This window comes from Myxine glutinosa, chromosome 2, assembly GCF_964187855.1.
Source record: "Myxine glutinosa chromosome 2, kmMyxGlut1.1, whole genome shotgun sequence".
Classification (NCBI taxonomy): domain Eukaryota; kingdom Metazoa; phylum Chordata; class Myxini; order Myxiniformes; family Myxinidae; genus Myxine; species Myxine glutinosa.
In genome coordinates, this window is record NC_136262.1 from 164,488,587 (window position 1) to 164,509,135 (window position 20,549).

General features: G+C 44.2%; 1 protein-coding gene across 2 annotated transcripts in view; it reads left to right on the top strand.

Annotated features, from left to right (window-relative positions):
* LOC137421110 (TBC1 domain family member 2B-like) overlaps window positions 1-20,549 on the top strand; it is an 85,066-nt gene that overhangs the window by 30,683 nt on the left and 33,834 nt on the right. For both annotated transcript variants that reach the window (XM_078771893.1, XM_068106837.2), the window contains 5 exons: window positions 218-328; window positions 4,425-4,555; window positions 12,517-12,657; window positions 12,835-13,188; window positions 15,396-15,513. In XM_078771893.1, coding sequence (XP_078628019.1) covers window positions 218-328; window positions 4,425-4,555; window positions 12,517-12,657; window positions 12,835-13,188; window positions 15,396-15,513 — 855 coding nt within the window. The remainder of the gene's footprint in view (window positions 1-217; window positions 329-4,424; window positions 4,556-12,516; window positions 12,658-12,834; window positions 13,189-15,395; window positions 15,514-20,549) is intronic.

The window sequence follows — 20,549 nt, forward strand, 5'->3', positions numbered from 1 at the left end:
TTGATTTTATAACAGGTAAAAAGAATAGTTCATCAATGAAGTTTTGTGCAATGATCTTGTCTATACCCTGACCAAGTTATACATAAAGTGATGATAATTACACAGCTAAATTGAACCCACAAACTATGGGATGCGAATAAGGCCACAATGATTTTCAACAGTGAAGTGTGACAATGTGTATATATTGTAACTACTTTCACAATACTGTCTTTCACAGAGAGAGCTGAAATTTAGCAAATCAAAAATGGACTTTCTGTCGGGTGAAGTTAATGCTCAAGAAAATCTACGTCTAGAAAGTGAAAGACGGGAAAAAGAGTTATTGGACAAAGTAAGTTCCCCCCTCCCCAACCCAACAGTGCTTGATGCTTATATAGGAGCTTACTTATATTTTGTGTGTGTGTGTATGTGTGTGTGTGTGTGTGTGTGTGTGTGTGTTTTGTCAGTTGTTATCTCCATATGTGGGTTTCAGAAGGTGGAACTGAGTCCTCCCAGGTCTCGAAGTATCCACCTCCGTTTCAGTAAAGGGGAAAAGGGGAGGCTAGTTAGGAGTGATGATTCACAAAACAAGCTGTGAGGTTTTGTTGTTCTCAAAGTTTTGTTCTGAGGGCTCATTTGAGGATCGTCAACGATGCCCGGCCAGCTTCAGTTAATTTGTTAATATTCCCAAGGATGGCTTTTAAGATCTGTGTTAGGATCTTCATCATTCCCGTTACTCCAATAATCACTGGCACAATTTGGGCACTCTCCAGATTCCAGGATCTTTTCACTTCATTTTTTAGGTCTTGGTACTTGGTCATTTTCTTGATTTCTACATTGTTTAAGCCAAAATCGTTAGGAACTGATACCACAATTGGGAATGCTGTTTTTTCATATTTTTATACCTAAGTATAAAGACAATGTAGTTCAATGTAGTAAGTATAAATAGTAATACAATGTAGTAAGTAGTAATAATAATATAATGTCATAAGTTTCAATAATAATAATGTAATAATATAATGTAAATATAATGTAGTAATAATATCATGTAGTAAGTATAAATAGTAAATACTAATAAAATAGTAATAAATAGTAATACAAAATATTATACAATGTAGTAAGTATAAAGACAATGTATAATGTTCAAATTGACAATCTGCTCATAATGCTTTGTTTTCTGTGTTCATGCTCGATGGGATCATTATGTCATATGTGAGCATTGCTTCCTTCTTTCAGTGATTACTTTTGTTTCATGGTTCCATAAGTTTTCTGGGACTGGGATATTGAGATTCTTCGAGATATGCTGGCGGATTACTCTACAAACGTTGTTGTGCCTATGTGTGTACAGCTGTTCTGACATGAGTTTTTGACCCCCCAATACAAGGTGGCTCGTGCCTTCTGTTTCTACCTTTCAAAATCTACACTTGTCCGATTGACTCGGTCCTGCCATCTTCTTAAAGCCATTGGTGCTTATCTCATCTTAGCTTTTCCAATGAGCCCAATTTGTCCCTCTTCCTCCCTGATTGTGACTACCACTTTGATTGTAGTGGGTAGGCTTGCATGCTCCTGTGACCATTTGGGCTATACTGGCAGGAGCTTTGCCCCTGATAGGTCTTACCAAGCAAGGCAGGTCAATGGGTAGGAGCCAGACGAAGAGTAGTCACACATTTTCTTGGGGGTAAGAAAACAAAAATTTCCACCTGGTCTCGGGGCCCCCAGGGGATGTTTGGATATGGACACCTAGCAGGGCTAAAACAAGACCTGTCAAAGGCCAGGGGAGCTCTCTGTGAGTCAACGGCCATCCATATCTGGTGCCCAACTATGTCTGCGGACGTCCTCCTGCAGTCGGGTTACCTCTTTCTAGGAGGTTGGTGGCAGGATTTGCACTCCGGCCACACTAAAAACATGTCATTCCACAACAAGCACAAAGAACACAGCTAAATAAAACCTACTCCATTGGAGTACCTCCTGTGCAGCTACCCTTCGCAGGGCAGCTCACTGGATGACGGGATGGGGGCAAAGCCTTCAGGACCCCCATTCTTTGATAATAGGAGGAAAAGCACAGGGTAACTTTCTTGGGTTGGGTTGTGGAGGTGTGTGTCGGGATGGTGCCGAGGTGTTGACCACTAGACGACAGTCTCCTTGGGTTAACCTGAGGTGGTCCCTTCGGGTAGGTGCCTGGAACGTTCTTACTCTAAGAGAGGATGATCACCTGTCTCTGCTATCATCTGAGCTCTAGCGTTTGAACATCAGTGTTGCAACACTTTCTGAGGTTTGGAGGTCGGATAGTGAGTGGTAAGATCATGGTGGGTGGTCTGGCCGGATAGTGGTAAGATCATGGTGGTTGGTTACACCTACTACTGGTCTGGTCGCTTCGTCGGTTACAATGCCCAGGGAGTTGCTATAGCTGTGTCCAATAAGCTGACTCCCATGATAGTTGAGGTAACACCGATCAATGAGCGTATTATGAGACTGAAGATTTGTCCTTCTTTGGGTGTCATTTCCCTGGTCTCTGTATATGCTCCGACTGAGGAAAGTGATCTCACTGTGAAGAAGGCATTATACGCCACGCTCTAGTCTGTGGTTGATCAGTGCCCCAGGAGAGATACTCTTCTAGTCTTGGGGGATTTCAATGCATCGACTGGCACTGACAGGGATCATTATGAGGCATATGTTGATCCCCATTGATTTGGGACTGTGAACCAGAATAGCACTAAGTTCCTCGGCTTTGCAAGAAGTCAGGGACTTTGGTTGGCTGGCTCATGGTTTCAGCACCCACAGCCTCATTGCTGGACTTGGTATTCCAATGCTGTTGGTGTGGCGAAGGAGATTGACCATGTGCTCATTGATGGTCGATGGCGGATGCTCCAGAACTGCATGGTCTACCGGAGTGCTCTCTCAGTTCCTCAACACTGACCACAGGCTTGTTGTAGCAACTCTGAAGTTGCAGCTCAAATCCAAGAGAATGCTACCATCCCAGCCTCGGCTGGATGTGGGCAAGATCAAGGAGGAGAGGGTAGCTGAGGAGTTTGCAAGCAGGTTGAGTGGGGTTTTGGGGGGTCTGGATGCTTCGGGAGATCCTGAGGAGTTGTGGAGTGCCTTCAAGACCACCATCCTTGATGTTGCCGGTGGCTGTCTTGGAACCCACCATCAGGCGAAGAAGAACTTTGTCTCTCAGGAGACGCTTTATACCATCAGCCAGAGTCTCAGGGCCAGGCTCGATGGCAGAGCTGAACTGTTCCGGGAGCTGAGGCGTAGAACTGTACGCTCGCTGAGGGCGGACAAGGAGGCCTATGTGCGAGGAATCTGTGAAAGTACACGAGGCCAAGAATCATTTGTGGACATGTGGTTTGCATTGCGTTCCTCTAAGCCTGTCCCTAGGTATACTGCAGTTAGAGCAGAGGGTGGTGGCCGCTTGACTGTGGAGTCTGAAGTGAAGGCCCGCTGGGCCAGTTACTTTGAGTGGCTGTACCAGGCTGACCCACCGGCTGTTGAGTTGGATGTCAGGAGTGGTGCTATCCCAAATGCTGACCCCACCAATTAACTGTGAACCGCCTTCACTTGTGGAAACACAGGTGGCGGTGAACTGGCTGAAAGGGGGGCAAAGCTCCTGGGATTTGTGGCATCCATGCTGAGCTTCTCAAGGCTGGTGGAAATGCTGTACTTGAGTCGCTGCATGCAGTTCTGTTCTGTACTCTGTTTGGAGCACAGATATCAACCCAACAGACTGGAAAAGGGGCCTTGTTGATCCCCCCTGGAAAGGGAATGGTGATCACCAGGACTGCAACAACTACCAAGGGGTGACACTATTCTCGGAGACGGGCAAGGTCTTTGCTTGGATCATTCTTGAAATGGTTAGCCGCCATTTTCTCGAGCACCAGCGACCAGAGCAGTCAGGCTTTACACCATAGGAGTGCCTCATCCTATAGAATATTTTAATGATAATTATGACGTCATAGGTCACATGGTACAGGCGCCATCTTGGAAAAACTGAAAAACTTTGCACCTCTATATCTCAAAAAATGCTCCATGGAAAAAATTGAAACATGGCTCATTGTAAAGAACTCCGCATGGGGAATAGGCATTGTTAATGATGACGTCTTTGCCATAATTATGACGTCATAATTCGACAGGGACAACGCTTAGTCTGATCAGTTTGAAATGTATTGAGAGTGATCTACACAAAAATTATATTAGAGAATATAAATGTATGATTTAATCGCTCACATGGTCTGGCAGCCATATTGGATCAAAGAGGAAAACCCTTCAAAAACAGAAGAGTTGCCTCGCACCAAGTTGACTGCGCATGGTAAGTATTCTATGAATACCATCTGGTTGTCATGAGTGCCCATTATTTGCATGGCTTCCGAGTGGATATGTAGCATTTGATTCCCTTTTATGATTCACTGATTGACAAAGTAAGCTCACCTAGATTGTTTTCCCCACAGTACAATGACATGGTGGAATGCTATGAGCGACTCGAGCAGAGACTTGTCGTCACACTGCAGTGGCTGAGAGCAGCGGATGCAGCCTGGCAGGGGCCTACACTTGAATTCCTTGCCAAAGCATGTCCACTGAGGTTTGCCTGCATGCGAATGAGCAAAGGTTCAAGGCTTGGAAAGAGTAACTACTATATCAGAGAGATGTCTGTCTGTCGCCATTTTTCTCAGTTGGCTGAATGGATATTCGTCAAACTTTCAGAGGTTCATCAGTGTGTACCTGGGAGTGTTTTAGGCCAATATATATATATATATATATGGAAAAAAAAAATCGTTTTTTGGAGTTAAAAAAAAAAAAATCGCTTGATCATGCCGAAGCTTTTTAAAATTAATGACAGTTGTATACAAGTACACATTCGCATAAATAAATACAAAACAATGACCAGACATTTGAATACAATTAAATCAAACAATTCCGGAAGTGTACAAATTTGGTATTACGGCTTCTTCTTCTTCCTGATCGGCATCACACTTAACTCAGAAACGTGAGCCACATTCACCCACCAGCATATATATGCACCCCCTTCCTCTCCTGCCTCCCCCCCTGCCCTCCCCTTCCCCCTTCCCCCCCCCATACCCCCTACCCGCCGCCCTCCTCCCCCCTCCCATGCCCCTCCCCCCTCCCCCGCCCGGCAACGCCGGGTACTTCTGCTAGTATTTAATATATCCCTTGCTCCTCAACGTTTTTAGTGTGTAGATCAAGAAACAATCTGAAGGGGAATTGTAGAAAAGGCCTTCTGGACTGTTCTGCAGGAATAAAATGAACACCCTTGATTGTAAACAAACATTATTTTCACAATCTGCAATATGAAGGAAATCAGCCAGATTATATATTATCATGTGCACCGCCCTCCTGGATTAGGGCTAATACCCAATAGACAGGTCTATTCAGGTCATGTGAACACTTGATTAATACACTAATTAACCTGGATGAAGGCAAGCGATTCTATCTGCTCCACTGTCGCCAATCTCTAAAGGTGCCGGTAACTATCGGATTGTAATAATCTCCTTTATTAATTTAAAGCCCTCCAGGGAAAAGCTCAACAGACTGCAGCATTTTAATGAGTGTGGCAGGACTTGGGGTGAAGCAGACACGTTGTTCTTATGAAACATACATAATTTATTGGGATGAGACATCATAAACAGAGCAAACTTTGGGACAACAGAGAATAAATAAATAAAAGAAGCTCTTTTATTTATTATCAGAAACGTGAGCCACATTCACCCACCAGCATGTATATGAGCCCCCTATCTCTCCTGCCTCCCCCCTCCCCTTCCTCCCCTCCCCTTCCCTCCCTCCCAGGGTTGCGATGCCGTACGGGCTAAGATTAGCAGAACTGCATTTCCCCACATCAATATTTCGTTGTATTTGATAGCCCTCAGCCGCTCAGCCTTGTCAATATTTACAGTAGTAAAATTAGATTACACTGCAGCTGTCCACGCAGAACCTCAACAAAAGGTAATTACAATGTTCGCTTTTCAGGCCAGTGCAGCAGGTGGAAAAAGCAGCTAGAAATCGGTTTTCGTTCCATGTCTGAGGTGGAACTTGAAATTTTGCACATGTATAGACAACTATATGGTGGGCTCTGGGTAAAAAGTTCTCCACGAAATATCCGTACTACACAGCACTGTGGGGTGTTGAAATTTGCTACTAGGGTCCAAAAGCTGCTTTTTGGCAATTCAGCCATTTTTAAGGACTCATATCTGCAACACCACTAATACATGGGCTATTGCACTTGGTGAACCTGAAGATTGAATAACTTACCTTAAAAATTCAAAATCCTAAGGTTGTCCTTGCTTTATTAAAATAATTGTCATGACTGAAACACAGTCATTTTTCATAAATAATCGCAAACACCCTCGTTTTCAATACATCAAAGATTCCTAACTAAAGCCATGCCAGACACCCAATACAACAACAACAACAAGAACAGGCATTTTAAGGCCATTTTCCCTGCTAGAGCGGGGGTTAGCCTTGCGGTCCCCATGACAATCTTTTCCATTTTGCCCTATTTTCTACATCTCCCCTTGTTAACACCCTTGCCCGCATTTCTTCTTCCACCACCTTTAGCCAAGTCTTTCTCGGTCTTCCCCGTCCTCTACTTCCTTTTACATTCATTTCCATCACTCTTTTCAACCAGTCACTTTTATCCTTCCTCAACACATGACCAAACCATCTCGACCTGTTCCTCTTCACAGCATCCATCACAGGCTCTATTCCCATCATCTTTCGCAATTCATCATTTGTCTTCCTCTCTCTCAACGATACTCCGCACATTCACCGAACCATTCGCATTTCCACCCTTTCCAGCCTTCGTTGCTGCTCTACGTTCATTACCCATGTCTCGCTCCCATAAATCATAACACTTCTCACACATGCAGCATACACCTTTCCCTTCAGCTTCAACGACACTCCCCTCCTCGTCAGCACGCCACTCCGTTCCCGAAACTTCTTCCATGCACATCTCACTCCAGCAACAGTTGCCGGGTCTGATCCACCTTCTCCATTCATCATTTCTCCTTGGTCGCAAAATGTTTTCACACCTTCCAGCTTCACGCCTTCATCCTTACAGCTGTGCGTGCTCTCTCGTACATTGCCACCACTACTCTGATCAACCATTCCTCCACTCCTAACTTCCTCAATGCCCATGTCACTACTTCACGTGGAACCCTATCGAATGCTTTCTCCAGATCAACAAACCCAAGAAACAACTTCTTCCTCTTCTCCATGTACTTCTCCTAACTAATCCCAGTAGAGAAATAATTATCAAACATCAAAACAATCCACTGTGAATGTCTGTCAAATGAAGTATCAAGGTCTTGTAATCAATAATGCTTCTGTTGTAGTTATCGTAATCAGGTACTTCAGTAAATAAGGATTTGAAGAGTGGCATTTGGCCTTTTCGGCCTTTTCCATGCACCCATTGCTTCAAGACTAGGCAAGTCAGACAGTCTAAACTGCAGTTTCTGAGAGTTATCAGAACAGGGTTTTCAAAGAGGAAGCAACAATGTCGACCGTCAATTATGGAGGGAATAATCATGCCTGGAGTATTGTGATTTATCCAAAGAATCATTATCTGCCACATTTTGATGTGCTAATGGGTCCGTTGGACCACATTTTCATTGGGCCTCACCTTGTAGCATACCTGCCTGATGTACTCAGGGAGTGGCAGGGGGCGGGGGTGGCGGAAAGGGGTGGGGGTGGGTCCCTGGGGACTTTTGGGTTGTGCTGGGTCACTTGGGTCTTCGTGGTCTTCATGGTCTTTTGGGTTGTAAGGATCTTGGGAGTCTTAATGGGTCTTCAAAAGTCAAAGGGGTCTCAGCAGTTTAAAGGGCTAAAAGGTACTTTACAACAATATGTAATTAATTAATAGACGTTAAAATTATAGACGCAAAAAGACGCAAAAAGCATGCCTCACACACACATACCAGATGTAAAGATACGGCGTGAAATCTTCCAGGGAGACAGTCTTTCCCCCCTTCTGTTTTGTCTGGCTCTGGACCCACGAAGTGATCTCATCAATGAACAAGGACACGGATACACCCTAACAACCAATAGACTAACATCCAAAGAAATAGGAAAGGTGACACATCTACTATACATGGATGATTTAAAGCTCTTTTCACCAAATAACAAAAAATCGACAGAACAACTAAAACTAGTAAAACGGTTTTCCAAGAATATTCAAAAGAAATTTGGAGTAGACAAGTACGCCAAGTGCACATCTGTACAAGGTAAACCAGCAAAAACAGATAACATAAAAATTGACCTTGAAACAACAATACAACAGTAAGAAAACGAAGCATCATACAAATATCTCGGGGTAGAAGAGGGCCACCAAATATGTCACAAACAAATGCGCAAACACAATCACCAAAGAATACCGACATAGAGCGAAACTGATCCTGAAAACATAACTCCCAATGTTCCAATGTAGCTGCTGATTAATAATAAACTGGCCCCAATCAGAAATCAATAAGTTAGACATCAAAACAAGAAAACTCCTTACCATCCACAAAATGTTTTACAAAAACCAGTGCATCCCGAGAATGTACCTGCCAAGACGAGAGGGAGGGAGCGGTCTGATGGAACTCAACCAGGTGCACAGGGCGATGAGTGTAGGATTAGGTGAGCATGTGAAATGCTCAACAGACTATCGGATGCAATTTTTATTGATAGAAACTGCAAGACAGAAACTCACCTTGCAAATAATTTACAAAAACAGGTGCGAATGGAAGATGCTGCATAGGAGGGTGAAACGGCAGCAAATATAGCCCCATTAATTGCAAAAAAGACAAAATAAATATATAAAAATAGATATCAAGAAATATACACCAACAGCTGGGAGAATGACAAAAGAGCAGAAAAATACAAAAAAGAATTGGACAAAGTGGAGATAGACAAAAAAGGCTTATTGGAATGGCTAAGAAGAGGTCAGCTCAACTGGGACAGTGAACGAATCATAACTAGAACGGTACTCAGTTGAGAACATACCTCCGCTTGGTTGGCCATATCTCTCAATGGTGAAGAATTACTGAAATAATTATACTAGCCGGATCTGGATCCGAATATTCACCGAAATTGAATCGATTCTTCCTTGTCACACACACAACCTGTCCACCAAGGTTCGTCCAAATCCATCCATAACTTTTTAAGATATCCCGCCATGTATGGTTTTTGGCCCTATCTCTCTCAATGGTGAAGAATCACTTTAGAAATTAAATAATTCTCATATCCGAATCCATATTCAGATCTTCATCAAAATCTAATCTATTTGTCTTTGTCACACACCCAACCGGTCCACCAAGTTTCGTCCAAATCCATCCAAAACTTTTTGAGATATCCTGCTATGTATCATTTTTGGTTCTATCTCCCAATGGTGAAGAATCACATTTTAAAAACTCCAGGAGCTGGATCCGAATCCAGATCTTCACCAAAATCTAATCATCTCGCCCTTGTCACATTCGCTACATCTCTGCCAAATTTCGTTCGAATCCGTCCACAACTTTTTAAGACATCTTCTTCACAAACAAACAGACGGACAGACAAATGGACAGACAGGGGTGAAAACATAACCTCCATCCACCTTTGGTGGCGGAGATAATAAATGCCCAAGATCAAGGACACTACACCAATGGATTTTAAAAAATGGTGGGACTGAGCCTGACAAACAAGTGTAGATTCTGCAAGACAGAAACAGAAAGCACTAGTCACGTACTCTCGGGATGCAAAAAACTATTATCAGAACAACTTTACACACAACGGCACAACAAAGTATGCAAAGTGATTCATTGGCATATCTGCAAAAAATTAAACATCCTTGTACCAGAAAATTCATGGAAACACGAACCAAGGGCAATCATTGAAAATGAGGACGTCATGCTCACGTACGACCTGTTGATTCCATCGAGCTTGAACATAGAAAACAAAGTATTGCGTCCGGACATTGTACTCAGGAACAAAAAGGAAAAGACAGCTTTCATGAAAGAAAATGAACAAATACCAGGACCTCAAAAATGAAGTCAAGAGATCTTGGAAGCTAAGAGTATCGAAATTGTACTGGTGATAAGTAGAGCAGCAGGAATGATAAAGAAGAACCTCACTGAGATTTTGAAAGCCATCCCCAGGAATATTACCACAAATGAACTACAACTGGAGGCAATCCGGGGTTCGGTGACGATCCTGAACAGAGCTGTTGGAACAAAGCTGAAAAAGTTGAACAGTTTGGTCCATGAACCGTGATCCCTTATGGAAGAGGAGGTGGATACATTGGGTTCTGCGAGGACTCTGTTCCAACTCCTGAAACCTGCAAATGGAGATAACAACCAACGAGAGAGACACACACACACACTCCATCCGATTATATGAGATATTCACGGTACTTATCCCATCGAATCTTTGTGAAGGTATGAGTATCTTGTTTCTTAACAGGTGATATGTGCATGCCACACATTTGGTCCGATTTTTGACGCCTTTTCTACCAAATCATCGCAATTCACCTCTTCCACGGAGGACGCCATCACTGGATAAATGTAGTGCTTGTTGTGAGAATATTGGCTGATGATTGGCTGGGCATCAATACTACTATGCCACGCGACCAACTCGCTGCCCCGCGAGCGGATACGCTATAAGAAAATAGTGCTAATTATTAACGGCAAATACTTAGTGCTGGACAAATTTCACGATGCGAATTTTTTATATTGATGCGAAAATATTGTTGTGGATATGAGAATGTTTTTTTTTATTGTTGTGGTAAAATGTTGTTGTAAAAGGTTGTTGTAAAATATCACCCCTCCTCCCTCCGTTTGTGGTTGTATAAAGGTCAAAGGGCGTTCCCGTAGTTAGTCCATAAAACATACATGCAGGACACGATATATCTTTTTTGACAGTTATATCCTTATTATGTGTATTAGTGTAAGGCTGTGTCTTCCATTAATTGAAATACTCCATTGCACCAGTGAAAGAGATAGATTCCCTTCATTCCCACTCCCAACACTTCCATTCCCCCCTTTCCGTCAATTCGCATTGCCAACTGCATGTTGGGCGGTTTTCCCTTCATCCGCCATTGACCACGAGGCAGGGTTGGGGGAAGGAAGGCGGGTCCCCACCTCGTCAGAGAGGGGAGGAGTGAGCCAGCCCCACTCGACCAACCATGAACAAGGGGTTTGGCTTGAGAGGGCGGGGAGAGAACGTTTGGGGGAGGTTCGAAAAGGTTAAGGGGCGGGGCCTATATAACCCACGGCGGGGGTGTTCCCAGAGAGATGCACTTTGAGTTGGTCTGAGTTGGTTGGGAGTCGGTCGTCAAGTGCAGAGTGGTGAAGAGTCAGTCAGTAGAGGTGGTGGTCAAGTGGTTGCGTTGGTTGCGGTGAGGAGTCGGTGGTAAAGAGTGAGGGACCAAGAAAGAGAGAGAAAGAGTCCTGAAGCAAGAGAGGAAGTTGTTGAACTGGGTGGGACTAAGCAAGAGAGGAAGTTGTTGGACTGGGTGGGACTAAGGAAGGAGAGAGAACCCGTCACACCAATCCCCCAAGCTCCGCGTTGGCTCCACCAAGCGTTCACCTCCACCAAGGCTCCACCAAGCTCCGCGTTGGCTCCACCAAGCGTTCACCTCCACCAAGGCTCCACCAAGCTCCGCGTTGGCTCCACCAAGCGTTCACCTCCACCAAGGCTCCACCAAGCTCCGCGTTGGCTCCACCAAGCGTTCACCTCCACCAAAGCTCCACCAAGCTCCGCGTTGGCTCCACCAAGCGTTCACCTCCAGCCATCCACCTCCTGCCATTCCTGCCATTCCTGTCATTCCCCGCGTGAGTCTGCCTTTTGTTTGTTCTGTCCTGGGTTAATTAAGACTGTAGGTAAGCTAGTATTTTCCCTGTGTCACCTGCGTCTTATGTGCTTGTAAATAAACGTGACTGCTTTCTTTTTGCTTGTGTGTAAATAGTCAATAAATTTAGTAGTATTTCCAAACCTTTTTGTCTTCTTTTTCTTCTTCACATCCGTGTCGCCTTTGTCTTTTCCCTATTGACTAGCTGTGGTGCGATCCGGCCAAAGTCCTGGGTGAATCGGGTGAGTCAGGGATCCTGTTAGGTCGCGGTAATACACCACCGCTCGGTCATCATAACATCTGTCCGCGATCTGTAACAATATGTTTCTGAAATTTATTCAAGTGCAGATCAGTTGCACCCTTTTAATGCATAGAAACTGAACGAAAGCTCAGACCTGCTCATGGCCTATTTTGTTTGTTTGCCTCTGCATTTCATTCCTATGTTCACATTCAAATTGCCGACTCTTCTGTGAACTTTGAATAAAGTTTGCTTTGAAAACATGAACTTGCAATTCCAAACCTTGCTGAAAAGATTGCTCCGCAAATTCAAATGCATCCTTGGGAAAATTAAAATGTGAACTTAATTTGTACTTGACTCATCAGGCGGGATCAATGTAAAAAAAAAACTACCTCTTGAAAACGGTTGACATGTTATTCCTTCATTATATGATGAGAGTAGTGATGAATCTGACGCCAAGTTGTTTTTGCACCCTCTGAAACAGTTGCTACGATGCCCATGGATTTCGTGTGCCTCTTGAACTTGAAAAGCAGCCATCAGGGCCAAGTCGTGCACAGCTTCTGCAAGAGTTGGTTGGAAATATTCAGAATGACCCTGATGACTTTGTAAAAGTTCAACAATCCAAGTGGGTCTCAAAGGAGAATATTTTTCTTTTCCCAACTGATCTCATTACCTTTCCTTTCTTCCTTTTTCATATTATTTTGTTTTAAGTTATTTCCTTCCTTACCCATGCATTATTTATCAACGCGAGAAGCACGTTAACATTGGAACACAATCATTATGTCTGTGTTCTCGTTTTTAGGTGGACAGCATTGTTCGTATCTGGTGAACTGTCCCCTTCTACCGAAGTGAAGCATCTGGTGCGTTCAGGTGTGCCTCCTGCATACCGACCTCGTCTCTGGCGCTGGTTTGTGAACCGCCATGTAGGAAATGAACGCACCGCTGCCCCCAAAGAGTACTATAATTTATTGCTTCAGGAGATGGCAGGCCAGCCAAATCCTGCTGCCCATCTTGTGGAGATAGATCTAATGCGGACACTACCGGGACATCAGAGGTTTGCCTCACCCGATAGTCCAGACATTTGCAAGCTGCGGCGGGTCCTTCTTGCCTTTTCCTGGAGAAATCCTGACATTGGATACTGCCAAGGACTCAACAGGCGAGATATTCCAATACTCACGACTGTTGTTTTATTGCCGATTCAGCCTTTTAATTTTATATAAAATGAATTTTTTTTAGAATCACTATATTTTCAATTCCTTCTACACCCAAGGAATAATCAGGCCTCTACAATACCTAAATATGCCTACTCTCTATGTAATTAATGAATTTCAATTAAATTAAGGGGGGAGGAGAGATGGGAAGGGGTGGGAGTCCAGAGGGAGGAGGATGGGGGAGGTGGGAGGAGGAAGGAGAAGGTGGGGGGGAGTGGGAGTCCAGAGGGAGGGAAGATGGGGTAAGAGTAAGTACCCGACATTGCCAGGCAACGCCACGTACCTTTGCTAGTATATACTGTATATCAATTTTAAAAAGGCTCTTCTGGCTAAACAGTTGCATCGGCTCCATCTGTTAAACATACGCTTAGGAGAGCTACAGTCCCATACTTACCAATAAGATTGCACTGCAGCCAATACCAGGAAGATAATTTAATTCTCAATTTTATAGACCAGTCCACCCAGGAGACGGAACATCCACAAAACAGTTCTGGGGATACCCAGAAACAATGCACGGTCCAGACACGATGGTCTGACTGCGTTTCCCACCAAAACTGGATGTCGCCAGCATAGAAAAACTCTAAAAGTAACATAACTGACAGATTACAGGGGGGAAATCAGACAAAAATTGGGTAAAAGGGTTGATAATTTTAGATACACACATTGTGATGGACGGACGTCGTCTAACTAGACATAAAAGCAACACATATCTAATAACATGATTAATTAATTCACACTTACTCTAGATATTCATTTTAAGGAAATAACTGCTCTATACTAATATATACTAGTGGGGCATGTTTGCAGACTGCATGCAGATACTGGGATGCATCCTACGTGCAGACATAATAAATAGAAGTTTTATATCGTAGAATAAGTGGATTTTGAAAGAGCTTTATATGCTTCCCGAATTGGTTTGGGTTTGCATTTAACAGTTTAAAGATTTAACAATTTTAACAATTTAACAAATTTAAACAATTTTAACAATAACAATAATTTAACAATTTAACGTATGGTAATTTTTAATGTAAAAAGGTCAAAAAGTTGCTAAATATAACTATTATTTAGAATCTAATAGGATGCTCGGCAATGCTGGGAGACAGATTTTCTGATTCCAAGTCGAAGATGCATTAAGAGATACAAATGGAACTTATAATCTGAAGTCAAAAACAAACAGTGATTTTTATATTATTATAGTTGTTCCGGCGTTTTGCATCATTAACAACAAAGCCAATTCAAGTTCTCAACATCGTAAGTTAACATCTCTCCTTTTTGATACGTTGATTGAATTTGGATTTGTGAAGATTGTGTAATAGGCTGCGAGAACGACAGCCATTTTATCTCTGATCTGTGTTCAATCCCTGAGCTGACGATAAGCATTGTATTACTTGCATAATCCCGCATTGAAATCTGACTGTTCCAAAGGGGCGGGTCCAAGCGAGCCTCACCCAGCTGTGTGTCCCTGTTCATCTTCCTGTTCCTGTTCTGGGTGTCTCTGGCGGCTTCCCTGGGTGGTGTATTTTATCATCAGGGTCATGCAAAAACACAGGTTATAATAAAATGACTGGAGCTGGATCTTCACCAAAATCTTATCAATTTGTTCTTGTCACACACCTAACATGTACACCAGATTTCGTCATAATCCGACCACAACTTTTTGAGTATCCTGCTCACAGACAACTAGACAGACAAACAGACAGGGGTGAAAATATAACCTGCATCCACATCCAGTGATGGAGGTAACTCGAACGACCCTCGGTAGAGTGCATCCCTCCATCAGGCTGAATAGTTTACATATTGTATCCCACTGGTAGGCTGGATCTGCCTCCAGACTTTAACCAAAATCCAATCGGCTTGTTCTTGTCACCCACCCAAGTCATCCACCAAGTTTTGTCATTACCCTTCCACAATGTTTTGAGATTGCTCTTGGACATGTTCCAAATTCTACTTCTGAATACCATTGACAAAGGCAATTTCAGGCCATCCAGTGTATTCCTTGCCAAGAGAGGGCTTCAGTAATGCTAATATTCAGGAAAGAGTTTCAACATTTGATTATATTGGTGTACAGAAAGGTTCAACAAAGGTTCATGTTTGGAAGAGGTGGATATGAGAAGCCATGACCAAACTTGTTTTTATTATTGTTTCCCTGCAGACTGGCTGCCATTTCCTTGCTGTACTTGGATGAAGAGGAGGTGTTTTGGTGTCTGGTAGCCATTGTGGAAAAGATTATGCCTAAAGACTATTATGGCAAGAACCTCTTAGCTTCACAGGTGCTTTATTATTGTTTGTTATTAATTATCCTTTGATCACCTTACTCACTGGCGTTCATTCCTTTCCTTTGTCCCTCCCTTTTCCCATTTATTGCATTACCTTTGTGTGTCTGTCCAATCATGTCTTCCACTACCTACCCCCCCCCCCCCTACTGCCCCCATTCCGGTGCTTCAAGGTTGCAGCTCATTGGCACAATGTCATGCCATTTCCCATTTCTATTGAGGATATTTTAAAATAAGCCCCCCACTATTGCTGTTTTTCGTTTTGTTTATACAATTGGTGCCCCAAATTTTAATAGGACCACAGTTTCTTAGTTTCCCCTCCCCAGGAGCACTAAACCAGCATTTAGGAGGGAAAACAAAATTCCTGCGCTTTCAACACTCTAAATTTCCAAACTGCATCAATTTCCGAGCTGTATCTCGGAGCTGGCTGGGACTTTTGGAATGAAATTTTGCATCAACAATGAGAATATAAAGTATGCGGGGTTGACATAACCTTTTTGACCTTGACCTAATTTTAAAGTAATGACCCAATTATAGACATTTAAACATTTTTCGACACAACTCGACTAAGGCTTGTCCAATCGGAACTAAATTGCCCTCGCTAGATAGCCTAGAGCAGGTCGCATTTACTCTTAATTTACATCATATCCCTCTTAATTAAAGGTCAGGGTCAAATCACGGTCTGAAAAATAAACACTTTTTTTGTCATCGTTCAATTTTTACCAATGCGACATCTGAAAGACTGCTTGGCCTTACAAAATGTTTTTGCATCATAATAGTGGATTTGTACTGAAGTTGTGCACCTGATATTTGATTGTGCCCTTGACCTACTTTTTCGGATTTTGACCTAATTAACAAAAAACACGTTTTTGATCATAACTTGGATGATTTTCCTCCGATTTCCATAACGTGAGTTTATTGGAAAGACTGTAGATGGGGACATATTTTCTTAATCTAGACTCTATCCCTAAATGTTTAAGGTCAAGGTCATATGGTGGTCCGAACAAAATATGGCCATCATTGGATTGTGGGCCTATTGTAAGTCAAGGGTGATCGTTATACGATCCAACAGCTGGGAGAATGAATATATTTATATATATTGTTACGGTTCGGGGTTCGGATCTACAATAAGGGGGTTAACCTCTGTTCCCTCCCGAACTTACCGGACCTGAGGCTGCCGCACACAAATAACTTCGTACTTCGGCAGGTTGCGAACCAGCAACTACGGACGCCAATTGGATCGTCGTGCGATAGCAGGGTCCAATCGTCTAACACCGCTTACCTGTACCACGTGACGGTTTCAATCGGGGAACGTACCTTCCCTCCGACGGTGTACCACTTTCTTTTGTTCCTGGATGGAAATTTAGACGGCCGAGCAACCGTTGGTACCCAACCGGGCTAATGCTAATTTTGTTACAGCCGATCATTACTCTGGGTGCGAGCAATGGTAGACCAATGGAAGAAAAGACACTCACGGACAGAGGGAAAGGAAATGTTTAACGATTCGATTTATTTACAAGCACTTACAGTGCAACTTATCGATAAGAAAGAAAAAAGGACAAGAGGCAGAAACTTAGTTTTTTCTATGCCTGATGACGATTACTACGAATAAACACAACAAGGGCACCCATCACACATGCACCGGGGAAGGAGGGGTGGAACGAATGTTTGGTTTTTTTCCAGGCTCCCAATTGGTCAAGTTTGTCCCCCCACCCCCCACAAGCTCCTGCAAAGTTTCTCAGGCCCTGATTGGTGGAGTGTCACGAACCCTCCACAAGCCCTCTCGAAGGGACTTTTACCTGGTGCATATCCCAATGGTCTTTGGTCTGTATTCTGTCTTTCAAGACATTTCATCAATAACTGTGGATGCAATATTGGTGCATTTGCCTGGCTAATTATCCCTTATGAGTGGAGGGCCTGTCTTTCCCTCCCCAACACATAAAGACATACTAACCCGAAATAAGGGGAAGTGGCTAAGATAATGTTCTGCTATGAAATAACTATTGTAAGGGACCTGTATGGTGGTTGCCATTACTTCTTAGCGATTTCCCAGAACCGCAACAATATATATATATATTGTTACAGACGCGGGTTTTGATGTTATATTGACCGAGCGGTGGTGTATTTAACCGCGTCCGAACAGTTACTCCCCGATTAAAACCCGATTCCACCCGACGTTGACCAGATCGCCCCACAGATATTCAATCGGGAAATCTCTAAAGCGACCGAAAGAGAATGAAAAAGAAGAAGAAGAAGAATACGGAGGAAGAACAGATTTTATTATACACACACAAGCAATGGATGGAAGAAGCAGTAACACAGCGAATCGTTAACTTACACTATTCATTCTTACTTAACCCCAAGAAAATGAGTAGGACAGGACGTTCACACTTACACAGGGGATATATGCAGGCAGGTAGGGCTTGAGATGGATTGCTTGAGAGGGAGGCAAGGTCGGGAGGCCGCAGTTCGCAATTCCTCGCGGTTTTGGCGGGAAACCCTCCGTCGTGTATCCACTGCGGTAGACGTCACGCGCTGGTTCGGCACACCTGCTCCTCTTCCTGGGGGTGGAGCCGTCTCCCTCCTTTCAGCGCATCTCTCCAAAGCTGGTTCCCTTGCCGAGTACCTCTCCTCTTTGGCTTGGAGCGTTTCACATCTCACCGCCTCTTGGTGCAGTCTCTTTGCTCATCTCCCAAGGCCTCTCCAAGTCATCTCCCAAAGCAGTCCCTTACAGTCGCTTTTATCACCTCGAGCGAAATCAAGCCGCCGACTCCGAGGGCACGCCTACCGGGTCACTCACCGCGGTGTTGATTGGCTGTTAGGGCTGGTTCACTCCTTCCCTCTTATGACGAGGTGGAGACACGCCTTTCTTCCCCAACCCTACCTCGTGGCCAATGGTGGTTTGAAGAAAACCGGCCAAAATGCGGAAGGCAATTGGAAGGGAGGTTTTGGGGAAATTGGAAGGGCCTACGCTTATTTTGTTTGATACAATGCAAAGTCAATCTAGTGGGAAAACACATATTTAGCCTACATGGAATAAGGAAATACACTATTTAAAAGATATATCGTGACCTGCGTGTAAGTTTCATGCAATTAACTAGGACGCCGACTGCGACCATTATTTACATTAACAGGGTGTTACCGTACTTTTGTAACGTTCACATTGTAACGTTTCCACATTCGTTACACGGCACCCTCCTTTCTTCAGGGTCGTTCTCGGGCCTATTAAACTTTAACTTAGTGTGACACGTAGGTGTAATTCCCTCTACAATTAACCTGACCCTGAGTGTGACAATCTTAAAACACAAATAAGTATGTCCCCCTATTGCATTGCATCCTGCCTAACAGACTCAAGCCCACAGCTAACCGAATTACGGAATTATTCTCAAACTATACATTTACGGTGGGGAGCATTATTTACAATGACGTGATTTCTTATTTACAACGCAACCCAGGACCTGTGGTTTTTTTTTTTTTTCTTTTTAGGGAACAAGAGAAAGAAATTCCTGTTGGGAGGGAGGAGACAGCACGCATTGCATCGATGCACCAGTACCAATACCACCAAAGCACCCAAAAGCACCAAACACCACAAAGCACCACAAAGCACCCAAAAGCACAATCCGGTGCGCAGTCACCATGGTTCATAATAAACACAACAAAACAACTGGTGGTGGTCTTCTCTTTCTCTGCTGGGCCGATGTTCTTCCCGACGTCTTCTGGCTTCATGCGGCCTATTTGGACATAATAAAAAGCACAACTTGTGTCCATTTTTATTTAGGGCCTCAGGGGCCAACTAAGGGTGGTCCACCTGTTTGGCATAGGTGCCACCTTACCGAGGTCCGCAAGCAAGATTCCCTGGCCACTATGGCCGGTCTCCAACAGAGGTGCCCTGCCCCAGAACCTGGGGTCCATCAAGTGGTACTTGGCCGCAGAACAGCGGTCCATACAGTGGTACATCAACGCAATGCATGCTGGTTCTGGGAATCTCGGGCGCACAATGGCCACCTCACGCACGCTCCCATCGGCACCCAATGGCGCACAGGTCATGTGGGAGACAAAAGAAAGACAATTGAGCGAGGGGTAAGGTCACAAGGGTACACGTCAATAAGGCAATGCAAGGTGAAATGCGTACGGAGGGCGAAGTGAGAAAGCTCGTCCCTACCGTACGTCACCCCCCTGTCACCTACCCTACCCTTACCCCATATGTACAAAAATCTACCCATTTACAAATTCGTCACTACTGTCACGTCTTCCCCATATTTCCCCTATACCAAATTCGTCTCCACAATCCCTTTACTTCAAAATTTGCCATCACCAATTCATCATCAATCCTCATAAGGAGGGAGAGATGGAATTACGCACAATGTCACACCCACGTCATGATGCGTCTCACAATCCAAACATTTGCATCATAAAAAATAATCAAAACATGGCATGGTGTGGAGTACCTGTCACCTCAGGTGAGTGGATGCAGATGGTGCGAGGAGATCCTTCATCCTAACTATCCTCTAAATGACTTTAACACACTTTACACTACCCGGGGTCTTTCCCTGCCAATCCATTGGCCAACTTACACTATGGGTTCTAAAAACCAATTCCCATTGACCAAACTGTGGTGCTTCTCAATTTGGGGTCTCACTCCCCCGATTCATCTCCCGGTGCTCTCGCACAATTTCTGGGCTGCGACGTCTAGCTCTCCCAACAGGTCTACCCACCTGCACCTGCACACCTCCACCACTGTAGTTGCCACCCGAGCTTACCTAGCTCCTCACCCTAACCTAACTAACTGGGGACAGCCCCTCTCCTGGCTCTGTCACCCCATGGTGCCCTCTGGCACTGGGCTACCCGGGTCCGTCCTCCGGATCCTCGGGCCCCATCCACAACAACTACTACCGGCTCCCAGAGCCCACCTGCGGCCTCACCTGGCCGACATCCTCACAGTGGTGGAGTGCCCAAACCAACTACACACACTAACAGGCTACACGCCCAGCCATTTCCACAACACTAATGCACCCATCCACAATACCATTCTG